The sequence below is a fragment of the Ambystoma mexicanum genome, chromosome 10 (genome assembly GCF_040938575.1).
Source record: "Ambystoma mexicanum isolate Mex_15411 chromosome 10, UKY_AmexF1_1, whole genome shotgun sequence".
In the NCBI taxonomy this organism is placed as follows: domain Eukaryota; kingdom Metazoa; phylum Chordata; class Amphibia; order Caudata; family Ambystomatidae; genus Ambystoma; species Ambystoma mexicanum.
In genome coordinates this window covers 1173729064-1173756355 of record NC_090932.1, presented here as the reverse complement: position 1 = coordinate 1173756355, position 27292 = coordinate 1173729064, and the positions used below count along the sequence as shown (strand labels likewise).

General features: G+C 45.2%; 1 protein-coding gene across 1 annotated transcript in view; it reads right to left on the bottom strand.

Moving 5' to 3' along the window:
• Nucleotides 1-287: 287 nt before the first annotated feature.
• Nucleotides 288-27292, bottom strand: part of TAB3 (TGF-beta activated kinase 1 (MAP3K7) binding protein 3) — a 49473-nt gene continuing 22468 nt past the window's right edge. Inside the window, exon 2 of the mRNA XM_069619128.1 lies at nucleotides 288-4618. Coding sequence (XP_069475229.1) covers nucleotides 2593-4314 — 1722 coding nt within the window. The 5' untranslated portion in view covers nucleotides 4315-4618 and the 3' untranslated portion in view covers nucleotides 288-2592. The remainder of the gene's footprint in view (nucleotides 4619-27292) is intronic.

The following is a 27292-nucleotide window of genomic DNA, read 5'->3' as shown; positions in this document are numbered from 1 at the left end:
TGTCCCTTTCACATGGCACAACCTTATCACTTTTCGATGACTGCCTGATAACAAAGAAGTTCAGCAGTAATGGCTCACTCGTCTGCCTTATCTGACGATATCAGCTATCTATCCTGGTCAAAGTCTATCCATTATTTCCTATGGCCGCCCTACCCGCACCAGGGGGGCAAAACACCAGGCTAGGGAGTTTCTCCCGAAGGTGTTGTGGCCCCAGCTCCTTCCTTCATGGCGACACCCATCACAACGCCCTCCCCAGATGAAGTAAAGTCCACAACTGTGCTTTGGAAAAAAACATGTCAGCAGTTTTAATACATGAGCTAACTTACAGGCGATCCGTATTATTTCAACAGAGCTATTCCTAAATTAAGCACCTTCATTTACAGCTGAATGTTGACACGCCGATGATTTACTTCCGGGTGAAAGTAACAACTTTGGGAGTTTGAAATGCTTCCCGGTCAGTCTCGTAGTAGCGTTCTTCCGCATATTGCATATTTCTGCATTCCAATAAAGCGCAGATCACTAAATACATTATTACCAGGCACTTGTCAGAGATCAAGAAAGGTCCAAGATAAGATTTGAGCTGTGATAAGTATTTTTAAAAAATGCACAAAGTTATCAGGCAGAGAGGTCGGGGGAGAATGGGGAGAGAGGTAATGGGTTATTACAGAGGCGGTAGAAGCAAAAGAGTGGGATAGAACTCTGAAAAAACAAAAGCACATTTTTTTTTACTTCTACCTGATAAATGGGATGCGAGCCTCGCTTCTGAAAATCTACAGCAGCGCAAGTGCATTTTGTACAGGCGCTACTACCATTTTTGTATGTGAAATTGCCTTAGGGTTAGGGCACATGCAGTGTGCATCGATATGAACCTGCGCTAATGCAACTGTGGGTGCGAAAAAGGCATTTGTGCTACTGCATATTTTTGGTAATGAGGCCAAGGCCTCATTTTCAAAAAAATTGCTTGTTGGCAGCAGAAATTTATTTTGCACATTTGCAAACCATGTTTGATCACGCATAATTACTGTAGTGCTAGTCTTAATGCATTAATGCAGTTCAGTTCAGATGTATGTGCAGCAGCCAGAATGCAATTGTGCATGCAGAAACTCTGTTCGCACATGCGCAAAATGCATTTGTACTTCCATGACTTTTAGGCAATGAGGCCCCTGAAAGTTTCCTGAATTGGAGCAGTGGGGCAGCTTGGTGTATGCAGAAGCAAAAATGGTTGCATGAAGTGGGACTGAAAGCCCCCCACCATCTCACCTGTCTGAATATCTGGCGATGGGGAACTTACGAAGCGGCTGGTTAGAGGAGTACAGGACTTTTACAGGGTCTTACCCTTCATTCTTGCCTTCAAGAAATGTGAGGCTGTGCTTTGTAGGCCTTTTGAGACCATACTCCATTGTCATTGTTGGAGACCATAAAATCCAGGGGGACACATCTGAAATGAGGGTCAGATTTCCACCAGTCAATGCGTGTATATTCAGCTCCAGGTTTCCCAGCTTTGCAGCAGTAATTCTTCCGTTGAAAGAAGAATCATCGTCTACGTGGTCCCTCAGTGAAGAGCAACCTTCATAGAAAGACTGCCAAAACACTGCTCTGGATGAACAACGATGCCCCACAGCTAGTCAAGACATCTCCCAGGTGGATGTTAATCTTGTAAACACAATGAATCAATGAATGTAATTCTTAAGCATTCATTCATTGGCTATGTAGCTTGACAAGCTTTGATATCATGTGTGGTGAGAATTGTATAAGAAGAAAGTGCACTGCCCCAGGTTCCTTCTACACATGCTTCAAGCGGATATTCCTGGCCTACAGGGTCTCATTCTAAACAGCTGCTTTGCTACTTTTACAGGAATTACTCTGGATAATACTGCAATTATCCCCCCCCCCAACTTCAGGGTTAGAATTACCAGTAGTCTCTTTAAGCCACCCCTGTTTTTGCAATTTTGATTTCTGATCTTCCATCAGGTGTGTAATAGTCTGAGGGACCAAATCTAATCACACATTGACAACCCTTTTGGTCCTAAGAACTGGAGTCAAACTAGTCAACAAGGGCCAAAAGTTCTGGCTTGCATGCAGCGCCTAGCCGAATACCACACTGAAAAGTAAAGCGCCATCAGATGGATTACTATCTCCAATACAATGCTTTCCTTGCATACACATTTTCAAACAACAATATTTTCTAAATGGCATGAATGGGTGGTGCCACGGGTCACACTTAGAGAAGGACCCCAGTTCTGCCAAGTCCAATTACTACATCAGAGTGAATTGCGCGCTATAAACCTCGAGTGATGTGCATCGCTTGTCTTTCCTGTCCTCCCTTGGGTTGCTGAAACGGACAAAGGTGTGAGCCTGCAGGATGAACTTAACCCTCTTTGGTGATGTTTGTCCTCCTATTCTTAAAATCGTAATCTCCAGGTTCACTTTGCAAGCTGGAGCTTTTCCCGATTCATCAACACCCCTCAGTGCACCCAGCGATTTAGTGCAGGATGAATCAAGGAGGTGCAGCTTTTGCAATTCCAGGGGGCAAGGGGGCCTTCTTCGCTGGCGTCACTTCTCCGGGTTTGACGCAGACCTGGTCTTGTGATCTCAAGGCTGAAGTAGGTGGATCTCTTTCAGAGTGCAGTCGATATTTATTTGGAGCTGCCTGTTCAAGTTCCTCCATCTGGTCATTTCCTCGGGTGATGGGTTTGAAGTTGAGTAGGTCACCTTCCTGAGCCGCCTGTTCATGCGGTCATGCTCCATGCTGTTCACTTCAACCTTCATTCTGTCCAGGTCCTCTTTCTTGAGCTTCAGGGCTTTGACCAGCCTCTCCATCCGTGCGCGTTGATGTAGCAGCAAAGCTTGGATGTAGGCGTATTCATCTAACCCAGAACTGCTCTTCCTCTGGGATTTTTGGCTGGAGTTTCCGCTTTCAGGTCTTGGCATTGGAGAAACTGGTTCTGGAGCCACGGTTATTTTGAAAACAGTTGGGTTGGGTTGTGTTACCATGACACAAGGAGATGGCAAAGGTGAGCCAGGCCCTGTTGGAGGGCTACATGTGATGCACAAGGGATTTACACCATAGAAAGACTGTGTTGGGCTGGACATCCCCCTAGAAGGAGATCTTGAAAGCATAGTTGCTGCATAGAGGGGAAGCGGCCCCATTTGGGATGAATGGCTATTGATTGGGGAGGGGCTCCTGCTTGTTGCATTCCTAGTTCTATGTGGGGGGCTGCCAGTCAGTTCTACTTTATTCATAGAACATTTGGTAAAGCTAGGTCCATAAGGGAGATACGGCATGGACTGCGTGTCCTGGTTTGGAAAGCTTGGGGGTGAATGCTTGTATGAATGGGTAGGGGAACTGGAAGGACTGGGAGGCATGAAAACATAGGACTGGCGGCTTAGGTGATTTGGCTGAAATTGGTGCAAAGGCGAGTTAAAGGGAGAAAGACGGCGAGTCGTGGGTGGCGATTGACAACCAGATTGAGGAATGTGGAGTTGTGTAGGGGGACTGTGTGACATTTTAGAATTTTGATGGGAGTGACCAGTTACAGCACATGGATTGTAATGAGGAAAGGAACTTTGAGATGAGGGCCTCCACTGTGTAGTCTGTGGGTTCTGCCTAACCGGAGAACCTTGAGAAGCCCGTCTTACATACGCAGAGTCAGTGGGCCCATACTGGTTGCTTTGACTTTGTGGAATGACCTGCAAAGCTCTAGGCAGGCTTCGTCCAGGAGGACTGTTTTGTGGGACTGCCATAGTAGTAGGACTTGTACAGTGCCGACGTAGGTGCATATATGAAGAGTTGATGTGCATAGTAGACGAGTTAACTCCTGGTTGCCAAGAAGGCGACTGCTGTTGCGACTGTGGCGGCGAACTGGATGCATCCTGGCTATGGTTGCTTATGAAGAAGGGATTGGATGTTGGGGATTCTGCTACAGTAGCTGGGGCAGAATGTGGCTCTTGGACCAGGCACAGGAGCTGTTTCCCAGCGGTATGTTGTGGATTAATGTGCCCGTCGCTTGAGCTGTGTACCAGTGTGTGGCCACCATTGATTTGAGCCCCATAGCCACCCAGGCTGTTGGAATGAGGATGAATCCCAAGATTAATGTGCAAAAGGCGACTCCTGTTTCTTCGATTTTCATCAGAGCTACGATAGTCCATGTGCGAATACTTTCTGCTCTCTTGAATCAGCGCCTGGGAGCAAGCCTCAAGATTGTTGTTGTACTGTAGCAAGTATAGCGACACCACCCCTTGCGGAATGTCAGGAAAGCGCATCTGGAGGTCTTTCAGGGCTTGAATGTCGATCTGTTGGCTGCTCTTTGCCATATTAGGTCATATGTGACAGTCCAAACCTGTCGAAAAGAAAAGAGCAGTCAATTGGCCAGTCAATGGTTAAGAGCTTGCAGTAGATTTGCTTAAAATCATAGTACACCCCACAGTTTCTCAGTGCCAGTCCACTGGCCCACTTAGACAAGAGTGCTGTAGAGCTCTCTCTTCTTTAGGCCTCATCAGTGTGACCGCAGTGGCTCTGGGGTGTAGAATAACAGCTCAATTGCTCTTGATACAGTTGCTCTTTGCTGTATATGGATCGCCATGGAGCTCCCGTCGCTCATTTCGGCAAACAAAAGCACTGCAAAAGAAAGTAAGAGGTTATTCATGTTATCACATATTTTTGTTCCAATTTACTTTTCCTGTTTCATATTCGCAAGGTGTGAAAGGATTTGCATCACTCTCAGTGAAGGTAAATGATGGGATGGGATACCCATGTGCACTATCCAGCCGAGTGCATTGCTCCCTCCTGTCCCATGTACCTTGTTATCTAGTCTTTCTTCTATTCCCATGCAGAACCTGGGTTTTGAGCACAGAACTGGTGGTCTTGCCCCTTTACCCCTGTCCCTGTCTATCTGTGGTGGAAGGCATAGGAGTGTATTTCCAGCATCTGCATTGGGATAAGGTTGGAGACTGCTATGGATACCCCTGCATTTAACATCCAAGAGAGTTAGTAGGCAAGACACAGGCCCAGAGCGGAGATGAAGACCTGTGAACAATCTTGTAGGGGCTGTGCCTTTACATAGAGGTTGTTTAGTGTGCCTCATGAAGATGAGGTTCTACTCCCACAATGGTGGTTACCATATTGCTCTGCCCATGCAACCATCGATTTACAGGCAAGTGAGGGTGGCGCTAAACAGTTTTATCACAAATGACGGCAAGTCTAATCTCTGAATGACTTATCGCTCAATGTATCTGCGCTTTATCTCAGATACATTCAAGGGTAAGAGTTGACTTGCTGGTGACCGCTCACTTACCATCAACACCTTTCATTACCCATCAGTGACATGGCAGGGTGCAGGAAGGCTACAAAAAGGAGCTGGACTCATGGCTCCCATTGGGCCCCTTTCTCAGCTGTATTATGCACACAGAGCTCACCTCCCGGCCACCTGGACTCAGCACCTTGCTTGAACGGCCTAGAAGGCCGGCTTCCTGCAAGATCTCTGGCCTTATTCCTGACTGTGATGCCGCTCCCTCCACCTCAACTGCCTTATCCAGTTTTCAGGAAGACGCTTACCCAGAGGGGCTATTTTATAGGGATTTCTCATGTGGTTCATGACCATCAGAAAGGTTGGGGCAGAAGAGTGGTGTGTCTAGGAGTTGTATTTGGGAAGGAGGGCACATACAGTTGCTTGCAGTGTGAAGGCCCTTAGTCTTATACCACTTCAGACAGGCCAGCTGTATAAAATAAGATTCACGCACATATCTCAAGGAAGTAAAGAAACACCTGGGACTGAAGTTGCATAAGAGTCACAGAAGCCACACTTTGAGAGACAGATTTAAGACGTAAGACATTATTCTGAGTCTATGCTTGGATTTATTGATGCTAACATTTAGACATTTAGGATAATTCTTTATGTATGTAGCGCTTTTGCCAAAGCACTTTACATAAAGCTGTACCTTTGCGAATATAACCCATTAGAGAAAGCCAAAACATACATGAAATTAGGAGCCTTCTGGCAGGGGTTATCGTGAGGGAAGTGTCCTACTGCAGCTCACTTTAGCAGCAACGTGCACAGATTTCATCTGACTCGAGCGTACAAGATAGGGTCACGGTTCATGCCTCGAGATGCTCTTGAAGGAGGACAAATGTGCGACCGTGACATGAGCATTGAGAGATTTCCAGTGTGTTCAGTCTGCAGATTTACCCTACACATCTTTTTGACGGTGAGTGCAATGGAGCAACAGCAAGCATTTAGCTTGGCCCAGCTCCAACCAGAGGGCCTCATTAACACATCTATATCCTCCACACGTAAACTCTTTGACTTTTCATGTCACCTATTTGCGGTGCTGCTAGCGTAGTGCAAAGCATAGGAAAGGGACCACACCAAATGTTTTGCTCGGGTACTTACCAAACCCTTTGACTGCCCCCAGACCTGCAGACACTTTACATGGTTAAGTTGTCATGTCATGCAGTTGTGTACACTGTCATGTAGTTATTTTGTACATTAGCAATTGTAAAAACTTTGAATAAACCATAGATTTTCCAACAGTTTTCAGCGCCACCCCACAGGATTAAGGTGTACTGCTGTTCCCCCTCCGTCTCCCTATGCAAGTATAAATCGGCCTTATATAAGGACACACAGATTGACTATATTGAAGCACTACGCGTCCCACTCCACTGGGCTGCAGCAAATGACACAAGTAGCAATGGCACTGGAAAGGATTTCCCCTCTTACTTTTTCCTCCTTAGTTCCTTCTTTTGCATCCATTTTCCCTCTTCACACCCACCCCTTCATGTAATATTAAGCACTCCAGGTCAAGTCTATTTTTATGTATTTATGATCGAAGTTCTAGAACTTGTGTCCTTCTCCACTTCCCCTTTTAAGTTTCTGCTCATAGAGGTGGTAATGGAACTTGTCCTTCTCAGCTTCCCCTTTTAAGTTTCTGCTCATAGAGGTGGTAATGGACCTTGTCCTTCTCCGCTTCCCCTTTTAGGTTTCTGCTCATAGAGGTGGTAATGGACCTTGCCCTTCTCTGCTTCCCCTTTTAGGTTTCTGCTCATAGAGGTGGTAATGGACTTGTCCTTCTCAACTTCCCCTTTTAAGTTTCTGCTCATAGAGGTGGTAATGGACCTTGTCTTTCTCAGCTTCCCTTTTTAAGTTTTGTCTCATAGAGGTGGCAATAGAACTTGTTTCCTTTCTCAGCTTCCCTTTTTACTTTTTGTCTCATGGAGGTGGTGGTAATAGAACTTGTGTCCTTCTCAGCGCCCCCTTTTAAGTGTTTACTCATAGAGGTGGCAATAGAACTTGCCCTTCTCAACTTCCCTTTGTAAGTTTTGTCTCATAGAGGTGGTGGTAATAGAACTTGTGTCCTTCTCAGCTTCCCCTTTTAAGTTGTTTCTCAGGTGGTAATTGTATTTACTGAGTTAATTCTGAACCGCCCGCCTCCAATTTCATAGACATACCCGAGCTCTATAATTCCTTTATATTTACGAGGTTGGTCACTACTGCTTTATTCCACTTGTTACCCTGTGTTTCTTAGAGGCAATGCCTACTTCTCAAGTTGCTGCTCCGTTCCCTGCCTGAGTAGTTAATCCACTCCAGTTCTTTTCTTCGTATTCTGGGATGTACAATCCTGCATTTGTGAGAAGAGTACAACCACAGGAAGCACCATGTAAAGACTAAAACCAGGGCTGGATGATCTATTCACGCATGGAATGAAACCATGGCAGAGCCGTGTAGCATCCATTTACCATATCTCTTTGCTGCAGGTCACCCTGCCACTTTCTAACATCGTTTACTGCCCTATCACCCATCCCAAGGCTGTCGATCTTGTTTGGGAGCTATCCCTGCGTGGAACTGAATCAAAGGCTTTACTGGAACTCAAGGAGACCACGTCAATTACTCTTCCTTTGTCCTAACTCCAATCAAATAATCCAATTAGGGTACCCGATAACCCACCGTATTCCACAAGCAGCTTCTATTTAAAAGAGATTCCAATGATTATTTTAGATTAAAGTCAGGTAGACCAGCCTATAGTTGCCAGACTTTTGCCTGATTATATGTTTGTGAATTGTAAGGCCATTCAAAAGTTGAAGTAGTGCATCAAATAACCCTGAATGGATATGATGCAGAGGGAGAAGAAATTGAGATACCGGTCTACTCCTCACGGGCAATCATTATACCAACGTTGGTGAAAAAACTATGGTTACCAGCAGAGTGGCAGAGTGATAATAATTCTATGAACAACTAGCCTAAGGCTTCATACATAAAACTTTATAATGCATGTTCCTAAATGTTACACTGTGTTATATCTGTGGGAGTAATGAACATTTTGCAGCAGCTATTCTGGGCATAATTTGGTTCTAAAGGACAACATGTACTCGTATCACCACCTTCCCTACCTCAGAATCCCTTGGGAAATCAGTCATGGAGAAGTGCAATTTTTGCCAGCTTTTGAAATTGTAATTTGTGATATAGGGAGCTACAAATATGTCAGTACCCATTGTGAAGAATCTGATAGATTCAATGCTGTTTGCCAGTGGGGTAACCCCCTCGCATGTGGCATGGCAGCCGCTGCCTGATCCTGACACTGGGGTGGCTATATGAGGGAGGATCACATGGGAGAAAACAGCCTCTGGGAGAAAGTGGTGGTGTCCATGGATGAGACATGGTACCCCTTTTTCCCCTTACAGGATTGATCACCCATACACACTACCCTAATGGTAAATTGTGGCTCTTGCTCTGCTCTCTCAAGGAAAATGCTGAATTTCCCTCAAACAATTCTTCAGAGCAACTTTCAAACATTAATTCACCCTCAAGACATGTTAAAATAATTCCTCCAATGATTTCGTGCAAGTTAGTAAAAAGAAACTACTATTCCCAGAAACACCAAAACACTGTGATAAGGAAGGGGAATGGAGGAATGCAGAGCAGAGGAAGCCTTGCGCACAGGCAATGCTGTAGTTGCTGTGAAAATACAACTGTGCCCGGGACATTTAAAAGAAGATCACCAGAAGAAATGGTAGACTGCTGGTGGCAGTGGACTCCAGCTCTCCATGTTTCAGAAAAACCAAAAAAAGAAAGTTGGAGCCAACTGGCTCATGCAGTGAGCAGCAGAGGATGCCACAAAGAAGATTCCATGCAGGAATACCAGAAGCAAGCACAGTGCTCCTGGGCATTCGCCGGTGAGAAACCGCAAGAAGAAGCTTCTGGAAAGCTGTGAGGAGAGGAGAAGCCCAGCCAGAGCCATGAAGGGACGACGAAACCGAGGGAGCGGACTGCAGCTCTCTGTGTTGCTGAAGAACCGAAAAGAGAAAGTTGGAGCCAAGCGGCTCATACAGTGAGCAGCAGAGGACGACGTGAGGAAGATTCCATGCAGGAACGTCAGAAGCAAACACAGTGTTGCTGGGTGTTCACCGGTGAATAACTGCATGAAGAAGCTTACTGGAGATCCACAAGGAGAGGAGAAACCCAGCCACAGCCACGGGGATGTGGAAAATGAAAGCCAAGCAGCGCGAAACAGAGAGAATCCTGTGGCTGTCATCGGCAAACTGCAAACAGACCAGAAACTGCAACAAAGAGCCAGTGAGTCCACACTGGGACGAAGGGAGCACCGGGGCGCATTGGCGAACACACCATATTTTAAACATTGAATAATTCAAGTCTGATAAAGGGAGACAATCATTTGTTAAATATGAACGTAAGAAGATGAAAGCACATTGGCCTAAGAAAGGAATCTTTAACGGACAATGTAAAGTAACCCACAATGCTAATGTGGTGAATGATTGGAAGTGTGAGCAAAACACTAATTAGGCTATATTCTATGGTCTAAAGGAATTAGCCAAAATGGCTAACATACTAAACTATCAAAGGCGGAGTTGCAGAGACAGGAAACTACAAGAGGCCCACACAGGAGAGTATACTAGGCCATTGCAAGTGTGTGTAAAACCAGAAGCCCTGGTAGGAGAGTATACCAGGCCGTTGCAAGTGTGTGTAAAAACAGAAGTCCTGGCAGAAGAATATATCAAGCCATTGCAAGTGTGTGAGAACAAGAAGCCCTGCAGGGAGAAAGTGTACAAGGCAATTGCTAGTGTGTGAAAACCAGAGGTCCGGGCAAGAGAATACACCAGTCATTTGCAAGTGTGTAAAAACAAGAAGTCCTGGTGGGAAAATATACCAGGCATTCACAAGTGTGTGAATATCAGGAAACAGAGAAATCCTGACAGGAAAGGACACTAGGTATCCTGACAACTCAGAAAGATAAATACATATGTGACTTTGATATTGAACAAGAGGAAAGACAAGAACTTTTATTGTCAAGAAATTGTGAAAAGGAATCAAGGTGAATGGAGATATCCTCTGAATTAAGGAGCAATATGCTTAACAGCCTTTTGTTGGAGTTATTTATTTATTTCCACCTTTAAATATCTTTTGAAGCCCTGAAGGCCAAAGACATTATCCTTTACATTTTAAGATGCATTTCCTTAGAATGTGATGGTCAGAATAGTATTTTGAACACAGGAATGTTTTGTTTTGGGCAACCTGACACTGACAAATCTTTAGTTTTGAGTTTAGGTAGGGAAACACAGTGGTCGAAGTGGGCGGGAGCGGTGCTCCTCTACTTCTTTTAATTACATTTTACCGTTCCTATACTTTTATTTTAAAAAGAAACCGTTCTGGAATGGTCTCGTTTGAAAATAAAAGAGTAGGAAGAAGTTGAAACTTGCACTTTCAGTGCAGTGCACTGGGCGTTCCCTTAAACAGAAGGCACATGTGTTTTGGGGTTTTAATTGGGCATGGGAGGGGGTGTGGCGATCAGGTTTGTGGGGAGCGGTGCAAGCCTTAGGGAACATAGTTCCACTACTTCTTTTCGGGCACTTCGACCACTGGGGAACCACCTCTAGTGCAGGGACAGCGAGGCCTTTTCCTAACCCCTTTTTATTTATCATTAAAAGCCTTTAGTCAAAACCATATTTTCAGTGTCCGAGTTTCATTCTTGACCCCTGACACCAGATTCATGAAATCACACAGATGCCTCTGAGTGAGGTGTCGGTGTTACAAAATGTTCTGGGCAATGCTCCACAAACACTTCCGTCAGGGCCTCGTGCCAGCCAGGCAATTACTTTTTTTAACAGGTCTGTTTGTTCAGAGCAGACTTATGATATTGTGTATGACTGCTGCAGCCACAGCAGGCTGAAGGGAATGGATGTACGAATGTCCATGTTCTCCAGCAAGTCCTACTAAGTCAGTGTTCATGTTTGTGTCATTAGCACTTGGATGGACATTGCTGCATCTCGAAGCCAGAATCCCATAGGGGCACCAGATTTTCTCCCTGATGTCTGCCTTTTTCCAAGACAGCAAAATTAGACTAAAAAACAAAGTAAACACCTTTTAACTCCCTGACAGAATATGAGATAGACCCTCTGCTATGAAAGAACACATCCAAACAACATATGCCATGGGATGATGGTACTCACGTAATCTTGTTTTAGCTCAGTGTGCCTTACCAGAGGAGAAATGTCTATTTGCATATCACTCTGATGCCACTAAGTACAGTCTGGCGCTGAAAAGCCAGATAATTCTCCTCTGTATCAACAACAACCCCATTCACACATCTCTGCCTTGTTGGGTGCCATCAGAGCAGTATGGCTGAGGTGCAGCCTCTCTCTAGTTACAGAGAGCAAGGGGTCCATTTCAGAACCCCAAATGTTTAAACATTCGCCAAAAGTGAGAAACCCTGTGATCAGAATGAACAAGGCCAAATAACACAGTTTTGGGAGATTGCCACTTGCGAGGGGCTACAATCTTGTTTTAGATTACAGTGCCTTACCAAGGGGAAATATGTATTTGCACCACCCACCTACAAGGGCAATCAAGCCCTGAAATGGCAGACAATTCTCCACTGTACAAGAGTACCAACAGCAAGACCAGGCGCGTGTCTCTGCCTCCTTAGGCATCCTCATTGAGCTGTGGCTGTGGTGCAGTGTCCCTCTAGTTCCATACAGCTAAGGCCACACATCTGGATAAATCTTCTAAGCAGAGGGGAAACTCCACGTATTTCTACATTTGGCATTCGCTTGAGTCACCCTCTTCTGAGCGCAAAGAAGGCCAAATAACCTGTTCTTTGGGATTGTACCCATTCTCCATAGTCTACAAGGCACTGTCGACTACACAACGCTACTCGCACTTCCCGCAACACGAAGGAGGCTCACAGACTGCGTTCTCGACAGGTTGGTCTCCTACATCGTAAACCAATTAGTCCACATGGGGACATTCAGATCATTATGCTGTCCAATCACAGGCGGAGTCCCCCAAGGGTCCATTCTGTGACCCATTATCTGTAACTCATACATGGAACCTCAATGTGCTCTCCTCAAGGACACCAGATCTCGGCATACCAATACTCCGACAACAAACAACTCTACGTAAAGGTTGCATGCACTGGAGGCATAATATGATTAAAATGCTGTCTTGTGCTTGCTTATTCAGTTATGAATAACTAGTACATGTATAAAATATACTTCAAATGCAAACCCACCAAAAACTGAGTTTGTTGTCCTCTGGAATCTAGATAAACAACTACTCAACAAATCATTGGTTCATGCTGACCATAGCCCAGAATGCCAAATCTTTGTATTTTACCATTGACTGCAACCGCTCATTCAAATAACATGACCCAAGAAGCCCACCCAATTTAAAAACCCTTCCTCTCAACCACTGACTTCGGGGCAGCCATCCAATCTCTAGTACTGGCACACCTACATGCTTGGGAGGTGCCCTCTTCTCAGGTGTTGAGCCTCGGTCCTATGGCCACTCCAAGTGGTCCATCATACTGCTTACAGGCACCAGGAAACTCAAGCATACATCCCACCCTCAAGGAGATGCACTGGGTGCTGAAACTAGCCCGAACCATCTCCAAGGGGGCCTGCATCACATGCAAGGCAGTATCCACACAAGCATCACCTTTTTCTTAGCCATCTCTGGGGGCCAGCGCAATTCCACAACCTGCAGCACCCCGAGACTGGAGAGAAAACCTTGCATGAAAGAGAAAACCAAGAAACCCGTCTTCCCATGTTACATGCTGTTACTGTTGTACAGTGGCGTGTCCAGACTCTTGACTGGGTGGCCCAAGTGGGGCACTGACTTATGCAGGGGTGGCAAGAGGTAGGGGCGCACACACACATAATGATCATAGTTTAGGATAATGGGTTGTCACCTGGGGTGGCCAATCAGATTCCCTGTGTAGCACGTGTCAGCCCAGGCGACTCCCTGGACACGCCATTGCTGTGGTATAACATGCCACCAGACAGCCACACGGCTCAGCACTCAAGAAAGCACTGAAGCCACTCTGCTTGTCAGCTGCAGTTCCTCGGACAGGTGCTATTAATCACAGAAGCACCAGCCACCCGACCTCCATTCCTCACCATCGAGTCCACCCGGCCAATGCTATGCCAGGTTTAAATTGCTCTCACTATGTACAGCGCTCCATTGCTCCCCAACTAGGTTCATGCTTAAAAAAAAACTTTACATTCCTGTAGGATACGAGGGATACAAGAGGAGGAATACCATTTGCATATCAATCTACTCCCACCCACAATGACAGATTAGCAGTGAAATGACACGCACTTCACTGCACAGCTGCAACCACTGGCACGTGCTTCTGCAAGGCTGTGCGACATCAGTGAGGTGTGGCTAAGATGCAAGGTCTTTCTAAGCAAACAGTAGAAGGGGTCCACTTCTGGATTACCCTTTTAACTTGGGGTGAACCCCAAAGCTTGTCAAGTTTTGCCTAAAAAGTAAGCTCCATTGTGTCTGCTTGTTTGACAATCAAAACAATTTAGTCTTTTTTGTGGAGGTTACATTTTTCTTGTAAATTAGGTTGGTGTGCGCTTATAGGAAAAACAGACCCTTGCGCTCACAAGGTCCTCGCTGCCGTGTTCGGGGATTCAGTGGGACCAGCTCACAAGGTCCCGTGTGTTAGGTTAAGAGGGATCGTAGGAACTCGGTATGTATTGGCGCTGGATCTGTGACTGTATAATCACGTCTGTTCCATTTCAATAATGAATGGTCGACACTTTGCCTGTGTGCATGGGTGTAATTTTAGGGGGGGACAGGGGTGTTTGTCCCCCCCAACTTTCATGGCACACCATTTTGTCCCCATTCATTTGGCTGGGGCACCTTCTCTTCAGATGTCATGTCCGACCCCCCAACATTTTCAGCAAAGTTACTCCACTGCCTGTGTGTTAAGTCTTGATTTAATCGGCGCTTTGTTGCCAGTTTCAGCTGGGCATGTGTAGTGCTGGTCACAACACGTGTTTCGACCGTAGGTCTTTATCAAGGCTGTGTAACAAAGTGGTGAGGTGCAAGTGTTGATTTGTGACATGGTAAGTTTCGTGATATATCCGGAAGCAACATAATTACATGTCATTGATTAAAGTTGTATTGATAGACATATTATCATGTTTATATTGTGACCGATGTGGTGAGGGGCATTTTGCATTTTGACATGTGTAAATTCAGTATTAACATATATACAATACCAGTACATGTTAATTGAGTTTTTATAGCTTCCCTTTCATAGCACACTGCTTAAGATCGCACTTCATCCTCCCCCCACCGATACATCCTTCCTCAATCATAGGCACTCACCAGCCCCGCAGATCTCACGCTCTGTCAAACCACGCAACCATAGAACGACTCTAACGCGTTCGTTAACGGTTCCTTTTCAGCCCTACCCATCCCTTGACTCCCCACCACCCATGCACCCTCAGCTTGATACATCTCGCCTCCAGCCCCACTGCGGGTAATCACCCACCCACCTGGGGATCTGGACACTCCTGTACCCGGCAAATACACTGCCTCACGTTAACCACCTGCACCAGGCAGTGATGCCTTCCTCGCTCACCGATTCACGGCTTCACCCGTTTACTGACCTTTTGTAACATGCTAATATGAACATGGTCCTCCTTGTTCTCCTCCAGTGGCTATCCAGCGTCCTTAAATAAGGATCAGCATTCAAATATAGACTCCAATAAGATATCTCATTATCTTGTCAGCTAATCAAACTACAACAAACACACTCGGTCGCCTAAGTTAATCCAGCCTTTCTCTCTTTTTTCTCTCTCCCATCTATGCATCTTATGCTTTCCTTGGTGCACAAACTTACTTGAATATTATAAAAACTCAGTTAACATGTATTGTTATTGTATATATGTTAATACTGAATTCACACATGTCACAATGTCACTCACCACATCGGTCACAATATAAACATGAAAATATGTCTATCAATATAACTTTAATCAATGTCATATAATTATTTTTCTTCGGGATATTTCTCGAAAATCACCATATTACCAATCAACACATGCACCTCACCAATTCATTACACAGTCTTGATAAAGACCTACAGTCGAAATACGAGTCCAAACCTACATCGAACAGAAAAGAATCCCTTGTGGACTAAGAATCATGTTCTTCCCAGATTTCAACAATCCGGAGGAAGCTGATTTTGTGGCGAAATGAGAAGAAAACTTGATCATGGGATCTAAATTAATGTCAGAACTTTTAAGTCTTGTTCCTGGTGCACGCTCCCGTAGAGGAGCTTCACTACCCTTGCGTTCCACGGATGGCTGCCGCATTGCTCTTCTGCTTTTTGTAAAGCAGGTAAACCATAGAACCTCGCATTTAGAGATGCGCAGTGGTGAGCATTCGGCGTGTTGATATGTTCCATTGAACTTATAGTTTAAGCGCTGATTAATAGCCTGTTATGGGCCTTTTCACCTTTCTTTAGAACAAGATTATAAAAATTAGCCCTTCTGTCTGCCTGGGCATCCTGACTGACCGCCTTCTTAGTCACTAGACATACAGGTGTGCTTTTTTGGCATTTGCCACCATGATGAGCACTTTAGTCTGCACCTCCCTCCCTTTTTTACCACCCTCTCACTTACTTCTTGGCCCCCCACCCCCACTTCTTCTTGTAGTGTTAGACGCTGCTGGTTTGCTACACAGCTGGTAGCCATGCATATTGCTATGACTCTCCCATTGACTTACTTGCACCTATAATTGGTTCCCCTGATCTCTGATGATTAACATAATTGCATGTTACATCCTGAGAGGACTACTGGGTTAACTTACACCTTGCTATGGTCCATTTGTTTTTGTCTCTTTTACAGGAGACAGATCAGCCCATCCACACCGTACCCCTACCATTGGGCATGTTTGGAAGACAGACTCACCGCATGATTGATTAGATGGTCCTGAAGAAGATGGTTTGAATTCCCCTACTCCATCGAAACCGGTCGACCCTATTGGTCATGGGTGGTCTAATGGCCATTTTTAGATATCCCCAACAATAAGGGGTGATACCCTATAAGTAACATAACACCAGTCCATTACTCACAAGCTGTGAGCTTTTTATAGTGTTTCACACTTACGGCATTGATGTACCAATACCAATTGCCTTTTTAAATGTTAACAACATCTACCACTCCACCACGAGATCAAACTAAATTTCCTTAGGGTGAATAAAACATGGACAGAAAATCCCATGGTTATTTAAATACTCATGTAAGCTATGTTTAGCTGTGTTGGGCAGTGATCTAATAATCAGTCCTGCCGCACCAGGAAAAATTGATTTTTACCTTGGTTGCTCTCTCTTTTTTAGCATTTTCTGTTCAGAATCTTTAATACAGGTCGGGGCATCTGTACATTTGGTAGATTGAGGGACAGTTTTCTCTTTACCCTATCCCTATTAGATAGGCGTTGCACCATACGCTGCCTACGGACAGGCACCCCTGTGTAGGGACAAAATGTGACAAACATGAGACAAGACAAGATAACCTCACGTCGGAGGAACTTGAAGTTCTAAAAGCACTTAGACAGAATACCTCCATCGTAATAAAAGAAGCTGACAAGGCTGGCAATATAGTGATACTTGACAGACGTGACTACATTAGCATGACGAGAACACACCTGTCTGTACCAGGGTGTTATGAACAACTGCAAGATAATCCATCTAATACTATCATTAAACAAGCCAATGCACTCCTTACCAAATGCTATACACGTGGGCTTCTAACAGATGATGAGAAAGTGATGTCTTCAACCCAAGCACCCTAGAATGCCCACAATTTACTTTCTTCCAAAAGTACAAAAGACATTTACCAAAATTCCAGAAGGAAGACCAATACTAAGTGCGATTTGTTGGGTCACTGAACCCATTGCAAAATATATTAATGACATCTTTGCTCCAGAGGTCCCCAACATACCCAAGTATCGAAGGGACACAATGCACACTTTGCTAATACTGCAAGAAGTGGCCAGGCAACCACATTATTTACTTGTAACTTTGGATATCAAGGCTCTGTATACGGCCATTGACCACACCGTACCACTCAGGGCCATTGCCTTTACCTTTTCCAAAGCATCTGCATCCTTCTATTCGCACCTATAACTGACCAAAGAATTCTTAGAATTCTCACTTACAAACACCATCTTTATCTTTGACCAAGTATACTACAAACAGACAAAGGGAATTGTGATGGGCAAAACATATGCCCCTTAAATGGCCAACCTGTTTATGAATCAATACGGACAAGTCCATGCACTGTCTAACCCTGACTTCTACCATCATATCCATAAATGGCAATGTTACATTGATGATGTCATGATGATATGGACGGGCTCCACTGAACAGCTCTACTGCTTCAAGGACTACCTCAACAACAATCAGTTTGGTCTAGAGCTAACTGACACACTCTGTGACAGCTCCATCGACTTTTTGGACATAAACATCAGCGTGAAAAATAATGAACTGACAACTACTACATACAGAAAACCCACTGAGGTTCACTCTGTACTTTTCGCTACTAGCTGTCATCACAGAAGCGTAATAGACAATATAGCCAAAGGCAAATTCATTAGAGCAAAACGTAACTGTAGCACAAATGAGTCGTTTGGTGCAGAATGCAAACGGTTGCACAACAGATTTTCTGAAAGAGGAGATACTGAGAAGGTGATAGGATCAACAATCAACATGGCAACCAACAGGGCTTGCAAGACCCTACTGACCCCTAAAGCCAAATCCATTATGCCAGGTCCAGAAGATGCCATCAGATATGTGACCAGGTATACCCAGGATAGCCACAGGATCCAGAAAATACTCCAAAGACATTGGCACCTACTCAGTATAGGCAAGGATATTAAACAATTGATACCCCCTAGACCACTACTGACCTACACCAAGGCCCCGACCCTGCGCACCATGTTGAGCCAATTGTACATGGCACCATTAGCAGTTACCAATCATTCTTGGCTCACATCGAGCAAAGCAGTCGGTTTCCACAAGTGTGGAACTCGCACCATGTGTCCCCATGCAAGGAACGCCAAAACTCTTGATTACAATGACACAGAACAAAACAAAGTAACCAAATGTAATAATTGTAAATCCAAATTCGTAACGAAGCATTAATCTGTACCTGTAACCGCTAATATATTGGCAGCACAATAAGAGAACTAAGAACCAGGGTTAGAGAACATATAAGTCTCCTCAACTCTCAAGACGCAAGATACCCGCTGGCCATTCACTGGCAAGAGAAACACCAGCTAGACAGGAAAGAAGACATCCAATTTATGGGACTCAAAATCATCCATTCAGACTCGAGAGGTGGAGACCGAGAACTCAAACTGCGAGAACGTGAAGCAAAACTAATTTGCAAATATAGATGTGGGAGCTCTGGCCTTAATTCTGAGCACAAGCTCAATGTGTTCCTCTAAAGACCTTCGTAACAATTCTCAAACTTGTCACTTTATACATATTTCCAGATAGGTTGATATAAGCGCTGATGAATATGATGTACCAAGGGACTGCAATTGCTGTCCTTTATTTGAATAACCAGTGTTGCTAAACTCCCCCTTTTTTCTCAACTGTTACGGCATCAGTACATGTATACTTAATGTACTTAATATCCTGCAAAGGTGGTTGCACCTAATCTACAGCCTTGGACTTTAGTCTGAGAACTAGCTCAATGTCTTCCTCCTAAGCCTATCCTAACATTTGTCAAACCTGTCATCTTATACATATTGTCAACACAGGTTCATTATAGCTCTGAGTAATAGGATCTACAGAGGAACTGCATATGTAATTGAGTGACTAATTGAGCCAACCCCACCACCCCCTCACCGTTTTTTCTTTTCTCAATTATTACGGCATCAATACACGCATATTTAATGTTCATAATATCATGCAAAGGTTGTTGCACTAAATTCTTTGTTTTTCAATCAGCTTCTGTGCTGTTAAACCACCTTAATGAGCAACCCCCGCTCCCTTGCTTGCAGCCCTCCGGCTATTCCACAATTCCCCACCTTGTTCTTAACTTTCAATACTGGGCTGATGTGTACACACGTACACCCAGCCCTCAGACTCTTTACGTCACTCTCTGTCAGGAGCACACCAACCCTAGCCACTCCCAACCTATTCCTGGCCTGCACGCTCCGCCCATAACCAATCGGCTGCCTGGTCACACAGGACCAGCCAGCCAACCTGCCACCGCCTATTACTTAACCTAGACAAAAGATGGTGGGCGGGATCGAAAGATCACTTGGACTACGCATCTTCTGACTACATGCCCCGCTGGGGCCCGATCGAGCTTATTTCACCCCGCCCCACTGTACCCTCATCAACGCGCCGTGGGCCAATTCTCATTTGGCCCCCACTTGTGCCTTCCTGCCACCCTGTACAACCCACACTGCTGGCACCATGGCAACCAAACACGCGTCGCCCTCAGCACACAATCGACTTCTTCTCCGATATCGGCTAATTATGATCCACGTCCCGGTCAGCTATCGGCCCACGCCACACGCACCAGTCCAACTCTGGCCCGCTTTGGCACCCACAGGAGCCCTACGACATGCCCCTCCCTATGATTGATTCTGGCACCACGCCTTGATGCTAGTGCTGCAACCAGCCGTTTTATTGACCGCCCGGAAAACACGGTATGCAGACTTAGCACATCTGAATTCCACCCCATCCCCCCATCCGACTGCTCTATTAGCCCTGTCTCCAGGCCCATTTTCCTTAACCGCTCCTATCCAAACCTTGATGCGCCACTGAGTCCTGCACACCACTGCTCTGCTGATCTACGTCACACCATATTGCTTCCGTGCTTCCGTGGTTCAGGCGTGCCCCACCGCTTCTCCATCTTTCACTCACTTAAGCACCACACGCTCAGCCTGCCGTGCCAGTTTCCCTTTCATAGTATACTGCTTAGCACATTTTACCTCCTAGATCGCACTTAATCCTCCACCCATTCATACATCCTTCCTCAATTATAGGCACGCACAAGCCCCGTAGATCGTACTCTCTGTCAACCACTCAACCATATAACTGCACTACCGCGTGCATTACCAGTTCCATTTCAGCACTACCCATCCCTTGACCTCCACCACCAATGCAGCCTCACCTTGATACATCTCGCCTCCAGTCCCACTCTGGGACATCACCTCCCCACCTGGGGTCTGGACATTCCTGGACACAGCAAACACACTGCCTCACGTTAGCCACCAGCACCAGGCACCTCGCTCACCAATTCACAGCTTCACCCATTTTCTGACCTTTTGTAACATGCTAACATAAACATGGTCCTCCTTGTTCTCCTCCAGTGGCTATCCAGCGTCCTTAAATAAGGATCGGCATTCAAATATAGACTCCGGTAAAATATCTCATTATCTTGCCAGCTAATCAAACTACAACAAACGTGCTCAGTCACCTAAACTAATCCAGCCTTTCTCTCTCTTTTTCTCTCTCTCCCATCTATGCATATCATGCTTTTTCATGGTGCATAAACTTACTTGAATACTATAAAAACTCAATTAACATGTATTGCATATATGTTAATACAGAATTCACACGTCACAATGTCCCTCAACACATCGGTCACAACATAAACATGGAAACATGTCTATCAATATAACTTTCATCAATGTCATTTAATTATGTTGCTTCGGGATATGTCATGAAACTCACTATATCACCAATCAACACTTGCACCTCACCACCTTATTACACAGCTTTGATAAAGACCTACGGTCTAAACACGTGTCAAACCTACATCAAACAGGAAAGAATCTCTTGTGGACTAAGAATTATAATCTTCCCAGATTTCAACAATCAGGAGAACGCTGATCTTGCGGCAAAATGGGAAGAAAACTTAACCATGGGATCAGAAGTAATTTTAGAACTTCTAATTGAACATGTGGACAGGGAACACCTTATTAAACAGCCTTGATAAAGATCTACGGTTGAAACACGTATTGGCTTTCTCTTGTAACCAGCACGTGCCCAGCTGCAACGGGCAACGATGTGGCAATTAAATGAAGACTTAACACACAGGCAAAGTGTCTTGACCATTCATTATTGAACTTGAACAGACGTGATTATACAGTCACAGATCCAGCGCCAATACATACCGGGCTCCTACTATCCCTGTTACTTTTTTCTTCAAATCAGTCATAACATAATATTGTGAAAATGATTTATAATAACACAATGTACAAAACATGGATGCTACTGTAGGTATCCATTTATAGCTACTGTAGAGCTGCATGCATGCCTATTAAAAAAAAATAAAAACTTAAATACTGCATTTAAAAGACATACTGCACAGTCAGCAATTCGAGCCTCTTCCATCAGAGCCTGTAGGGGCTACAGGACTCGTGCACACCGGACTCCCTCGGGAAGAACCCTATCAGAGGTCAAGGACCCCAACAGTTCTTCATCAGTGAGGTAGGGGGCAGTGGTTTGATATTGCTCTACCAGTGCCTCAAGGGGGATGTACGACTCTAACAGCCAGCAGTAGCACAGCAGGGCGAGATTCCACCAGAAGAACATTGCCAGTGCAGCAGAACTCCATCAGAGACACGTCGACTCTATAGGTCTCTAGCATCATCTGCACGTGACAGTGAAATTGCACTTCAGCAGGACCCAACCAGTGGCTTCTCGGTGCTATAAGACGCCAGCGGTGTCTGCCTCTTCCACAGGAGCCCGTCGGTGCCGCCACGGGACCCTAGCATTGTGCGATTCCTCGGCCCTTCCTTACAAGGTATACAAGGATCCAGGAGTGTCAGATTCCTCCAGCAGTTATCTGTCATTAGAATAGGACCACAACATTGCCCCAGAGGCATTTTCCGCTGGTGACTTTGTACAGTAAAGGCTCATACCTTTTTTTCATTGAATTGGCCTGAGTGATAGCATCGAGTGAGGCTAAACCACGTAGATTGAAGAGTGTTTCTGTTTTGAGCATTTTTTTTAAAGTTTCAAATTAGCGTATTTTTCAGTACAAATGTCTGAAAAAATGTTAAAAATAGCAGCCAATCACAACTGGATATATTGGGGAACACATGAAAACTTCAATATGTCAGGCCACCAGCAGCAATGCACTTTCATGCTGGGTGTGCTCAAATAAAGACCTCAGCTTCTGTCTCAACAATGTATGGCAGCACTGTCCTTTGAAACATATTTTAAAAGGTCATGTTCCCGGGGCTGATCATAAGGATTGTCAATGCAGTATGCCAGCGTTGCCCCACTTTCATTCTGCCAGCCCTCATCCCAACAATATATGACAGTATTTTCTTATAAAATAAATATGCATGCTGACTGTGCCCAAAATATATTCTTGAAGCCTGTCTCAACATATGCCAGCAATGCCATGTAAAACACGTTTTCATGCTATAAGTGCCTAATATATGCCAGCATTGCCCTGCAAAACACGTTTTCATGGTGCCCAACTGTACATAGTGTCCAACAGTGCAGTGTCAGCTCCCAGTCAGACACATACACATAACGAACACACACATACGTCCACATTATCTTACACTTCATTTTTTTCTCTGCCCAGTTTCTTGGCTCCTCTCCATTTGGAACTACTTTTATGCCCACACACAATGAGTAGGGAGGGAAGTTCATTGGCAACATCCCAATCTGACTCATGGCACTGTACAACCCATAGGCCGAAAAAAAGGGAGCGTCTTGTAGAGGAGGTCCTAAGCACGATTCGCACTCCAACCGTCCATTTTGAAGTATCAGGAACGTTGACGCCGAAATATGTGACGTATGATGAGCAAATAAACCAGCAGAGAGCTGCAGTGGGGCTCTGCCCAGTACCTATAAGAAGAAAAGCACCTGTTGAAGTACTGACACCAAAGAAAACCTGGGCAGTAACATATCCATTGAGAAACCCATCTCGACAAATGAGACAGAATGAAGATTGTCAGAATGCAATCCCCGAAGAAGCTAAAAAGATACTAAAAGAAGATGAATGGTGACGTCACAAGAACCCGGACTGACTCACATATAGAAGATATGATGACCTGTGAATGATGGAAAAAGACGAAACACCATGGACAAGTGACATCCTGAGCCTGAAGTGAAATAATCAACGTCAAAATGTCAAAGATTAGGCCAGATGAAGATATTCATGTAGTTTAAATGTGTACATATGCAAGGAACCGCAAGAAGCAATAATTTGTGAGGCTTGATTATGCTAGTAGTAAAGTAGATTGCGGAAAGCGCCGCCTATACATATCTACTTCAAAAGGAGCATTTTATGTAAGTATACTTCCACTATGAACAAGAGCAGAATCAACCAAAGGTTACTAAAGGCCTCAAGAGGAGAGCTCCGCAGCGAACAAAGTGAGAATTAAAGACAGAGAGAAACTCAGACGAAGGCAAATCATGCCAAGAATCATGGTCGTATCGGCTGAAATAGACCAACAGTGGATACAATTTATTAAAAGAAGAACAGAGTATGCTGTTCAGAAAGGTCAAGATAAGCCACAGAAGGCAGATGGCTGGCAAAATTAAATCAAACACACAAATTGCATGAAGAATAAGACGATTTCACAGTGTCAGAATCACGTGACCAGCCGAGCGTGAAGGGATGAAACTTTCACACCTACGCATGGACTTGTGTCATGCACAGATGTCTTAACTTTTCCAGACCAAGAAGCAGTCTCGAGGCCAACCACAAAGAAATAATTGACACATGTCCACTGAGGTGATGATTGATTGTAGTAATAATTGGAGGGAAGCTGGGGTGCAGACAAACTCCCTGCACCTGGCTATTCTGCACACTGCTAAGCAAGTAGAAAAGTATGAGTGGGGTTGTTGCCACCCCAATCATAGTGGAGCAAGTAATCTAGGGTCCTATAGTTAGTAGAACCAATGAGACGTCGTACTTGTAGGGATGTTTACAGTAGCCATGGAAGGGCTTAGATGCTCGACCTGACAGTGTTTCTCCAATCCCCACTCCCTGTTACAGATATAGCACCTATATTAAAGTTACATTCCTAGAACCAATAGAATTGCATGCCAGATTTTAAGAGTTACACGTCAGTGATGATGAATTTTTAGCATAAATGATGTGTTTTTTCTGAAATTAATTGGAGTTGAAGCGAGAAGGAAGATAGAGCGATTGCTGATATTCATGGAATCCCCTTTTTTGTACTTGTCATTAAACAGACTCCCTCTGCCAAACTATCAAGTTGTCCTTATTGATTTGATGCAAGAGTACTAATCTTCATCCCCATCCATCGCCAGGGTGCTGCTGCTCATCTTAAAGTGCTGTTGGGACACCCCCAGTTCTATGGGCCGGCTGGGGTCCCAATGCACAATCTAAAAACATGTTTGCACTTGCCACCAGCTATGGGCGAGTGATAAAATACTTTTGCCAAGTAAGAAATGATGTGCTGTGTGCAAGTGGCGAACTGATGGGGCGAGTGACTTGGTATGTCTGGCTCGTAACTTGCAACTTAATATGTTTACGCTGCCTCCTATGAGCCAGTTCGCTTGATGTCTGCAGGGACAGAAGCCCTGGAGGCCTCCATATGGGACAATGCTCAAATTAAAGGCCCCTGCAGGCACTTCTGGGAGAGCTGTGCATTACTGAGACTATTCAGTGGTGACCCGTTTATAATGGGAGGGGCTGCGCGTCAAGCCCCAAATGACAACACCCTGCATTGCATGTAGATGCTGTAGGAACCCATGAGTGGGACCTTGCACCAAGGGGATGCAAGGGAGTGGGCAGAATAATTGTCAACCTGCCTCCAAAGCTATAATAATGGTCCCCTGACATTGAACTGCTGCTCCATCCTCCGGTTGAGCCGTCACTATTGTGCAACAGGAGTTCTGAAATGGGTGAATTTTCGTGCATAGTACCCTACTAACCCCATATCATTGCCTTGCCTCTCCTCTTCAGGGAACACCGCACATAACCCCACCCATTGCTTTGCCCCCCCTCCCTGCTTACCTAACCCAGGGGACACACCCAGAACCTCCACCTATTCCTTCAATCCCCTCCCGGCGTGCCTAATCTGGGGGACACAACCTGGGAACCCCTGTCCTTCCTCTGCTCACCTATGACTCCTGACTGCCATACCATACTCACCTCACCTCACCTCCTCTACCAGCCCGGACCAACCTGGCCCTTTAACGGCCTGTGCATTCAGGAAAGGACGTTTTGCACTGGATTATGTGTGTCAACCTTTTTCGGTAAGGCATGGCACACACCATCCTAATCACTCCCTATTCCACTGAAGACAACCCGACTACTACTTGTTGAGGGTTACGGTAAGAAAGTGGACATTTTGTGTCTAGAAAAGAGGAGAAAACGAGGACTAGACCTTCAAATAAGGGTCACTTCAGAGTAAAGAGGCCCCCATTCTGCTTAATATAGTCTCTCCCAAGGGTGACTTTGGCATAACTAGGGAGCACAGTTTAGGTATGGAGGATAAAGAGTGGAGCAGGGCAGCTGGGGACGAGATGAGTGTGTTCTGCTGAGGCTTACTCTGTGTGCTGGGTTCAAGGCTGCTCATGTTGCACAAAGTCCCAAAGAGCTATGACTTTAAGATAAATTACTTTAGAGCTGGTGGCCTATACATCAGGAAGGAACGAAGTAGAGGAAGCCCACAAGGGATTCTATCTATGTCCAGATTTCTCAATCTGTACCTGCCTGTGCTGCTCGTCAGAGGCATAGCCAGGATTGTCTAAGAAGTGGGGCCTGAAGCTAATGTAGTTGGACCCACCACCGTGACATTAACATCTTAGAGGTGATGAGGATAGCTCAGGGCCAACACATTTGTCTTGGAAGCAAGGCAACGCAGTGCAACACAGGTTTGAATCCTCATCCTGAGCTTAGAAACCAATCTCTGGTATTCAGCGTGTTATAAAAGAACAATTATAATTATGATACTCTGTAAATTCCCACACAGCGCTGCTGAGTGTGCATTTACAGATTTTGGGTGGGCCTTGCCTGCTCAGGCCCTGCCCTGTCTATGCCTCGCCTGCTCATAGACATGCCTGCTGCTTAATCAGCAGCTAGATTCCCATGTGTATGCCTGACAGAGGTTCCCATGTGCCTCATCACCACTGGGCTCCTCATGAAAGGCTCTTTTGGCTCCTCAGCCCAAGGCTCCATGTGCTTCCGATCAGCCCTGTGCTCCTCACGAAAGACTTCTTTGGCTCAATAGCCAAAGACTCCCTTGAGTTTCTCTGGCAGGCTCCTCTTGGCCCCTCATCTCAGAAGATCTTTGAGCGTCTCAGAGTTACCAGGTGCTCCTACAAGTCCCACTGGGAACCTCAGGCAGACGCCCTTAGAACAGGTACTCCTTCAATGTTTTCGTGCAAGTTAGTAAAAAAGAAACGACTATTCCCAGAAACACCTTAACACTGCAACGAGGAAGAGGAATGCAGAGCAGCGAAAGCCTTAAGCACAGGCAACACTCTAGTTGTTGTGAACATAACGGGGCGTATCGGCGAACACACTGAATGTTAAACATTGCACAATCCAAGTCTGATAAAAAGAGAAAATCATTTCTTAAATATGAAAGTAAGAAGTTAAAAGCACATTGGCCTCAGAAAGGAATCTTTAATGGACAATGTAAATGAACCCACAATGCTAATGTGGTGAATGATTAGAAATGTGAACAAAACACTAATGAGGCAATATACTATGGTCTAAAGGAATTAGCCAAAATGACTAATGTGAACAACGATCAAAGGTGGAGTTGCAGACACAGGCAACTACAATAGGCCCTGGCAGGAGAGTGTATCCTGCCATTGCAAGTGTATGAACACCCGAAGTCCTGGTAGGAGAGTATATCAGGCCATTGCAAGGGTGTGAGAATAAGAAGCCCTGCCAGGAGAGAGTGTACCAGTAATATGCAAGTGTGTGAAAACAAGAAGCCCAGACGGGAGAATATACCAGGCAATTACAGGTATGTGAATAGCGGGAAACACAGAAATCCTGGCAGGAAAG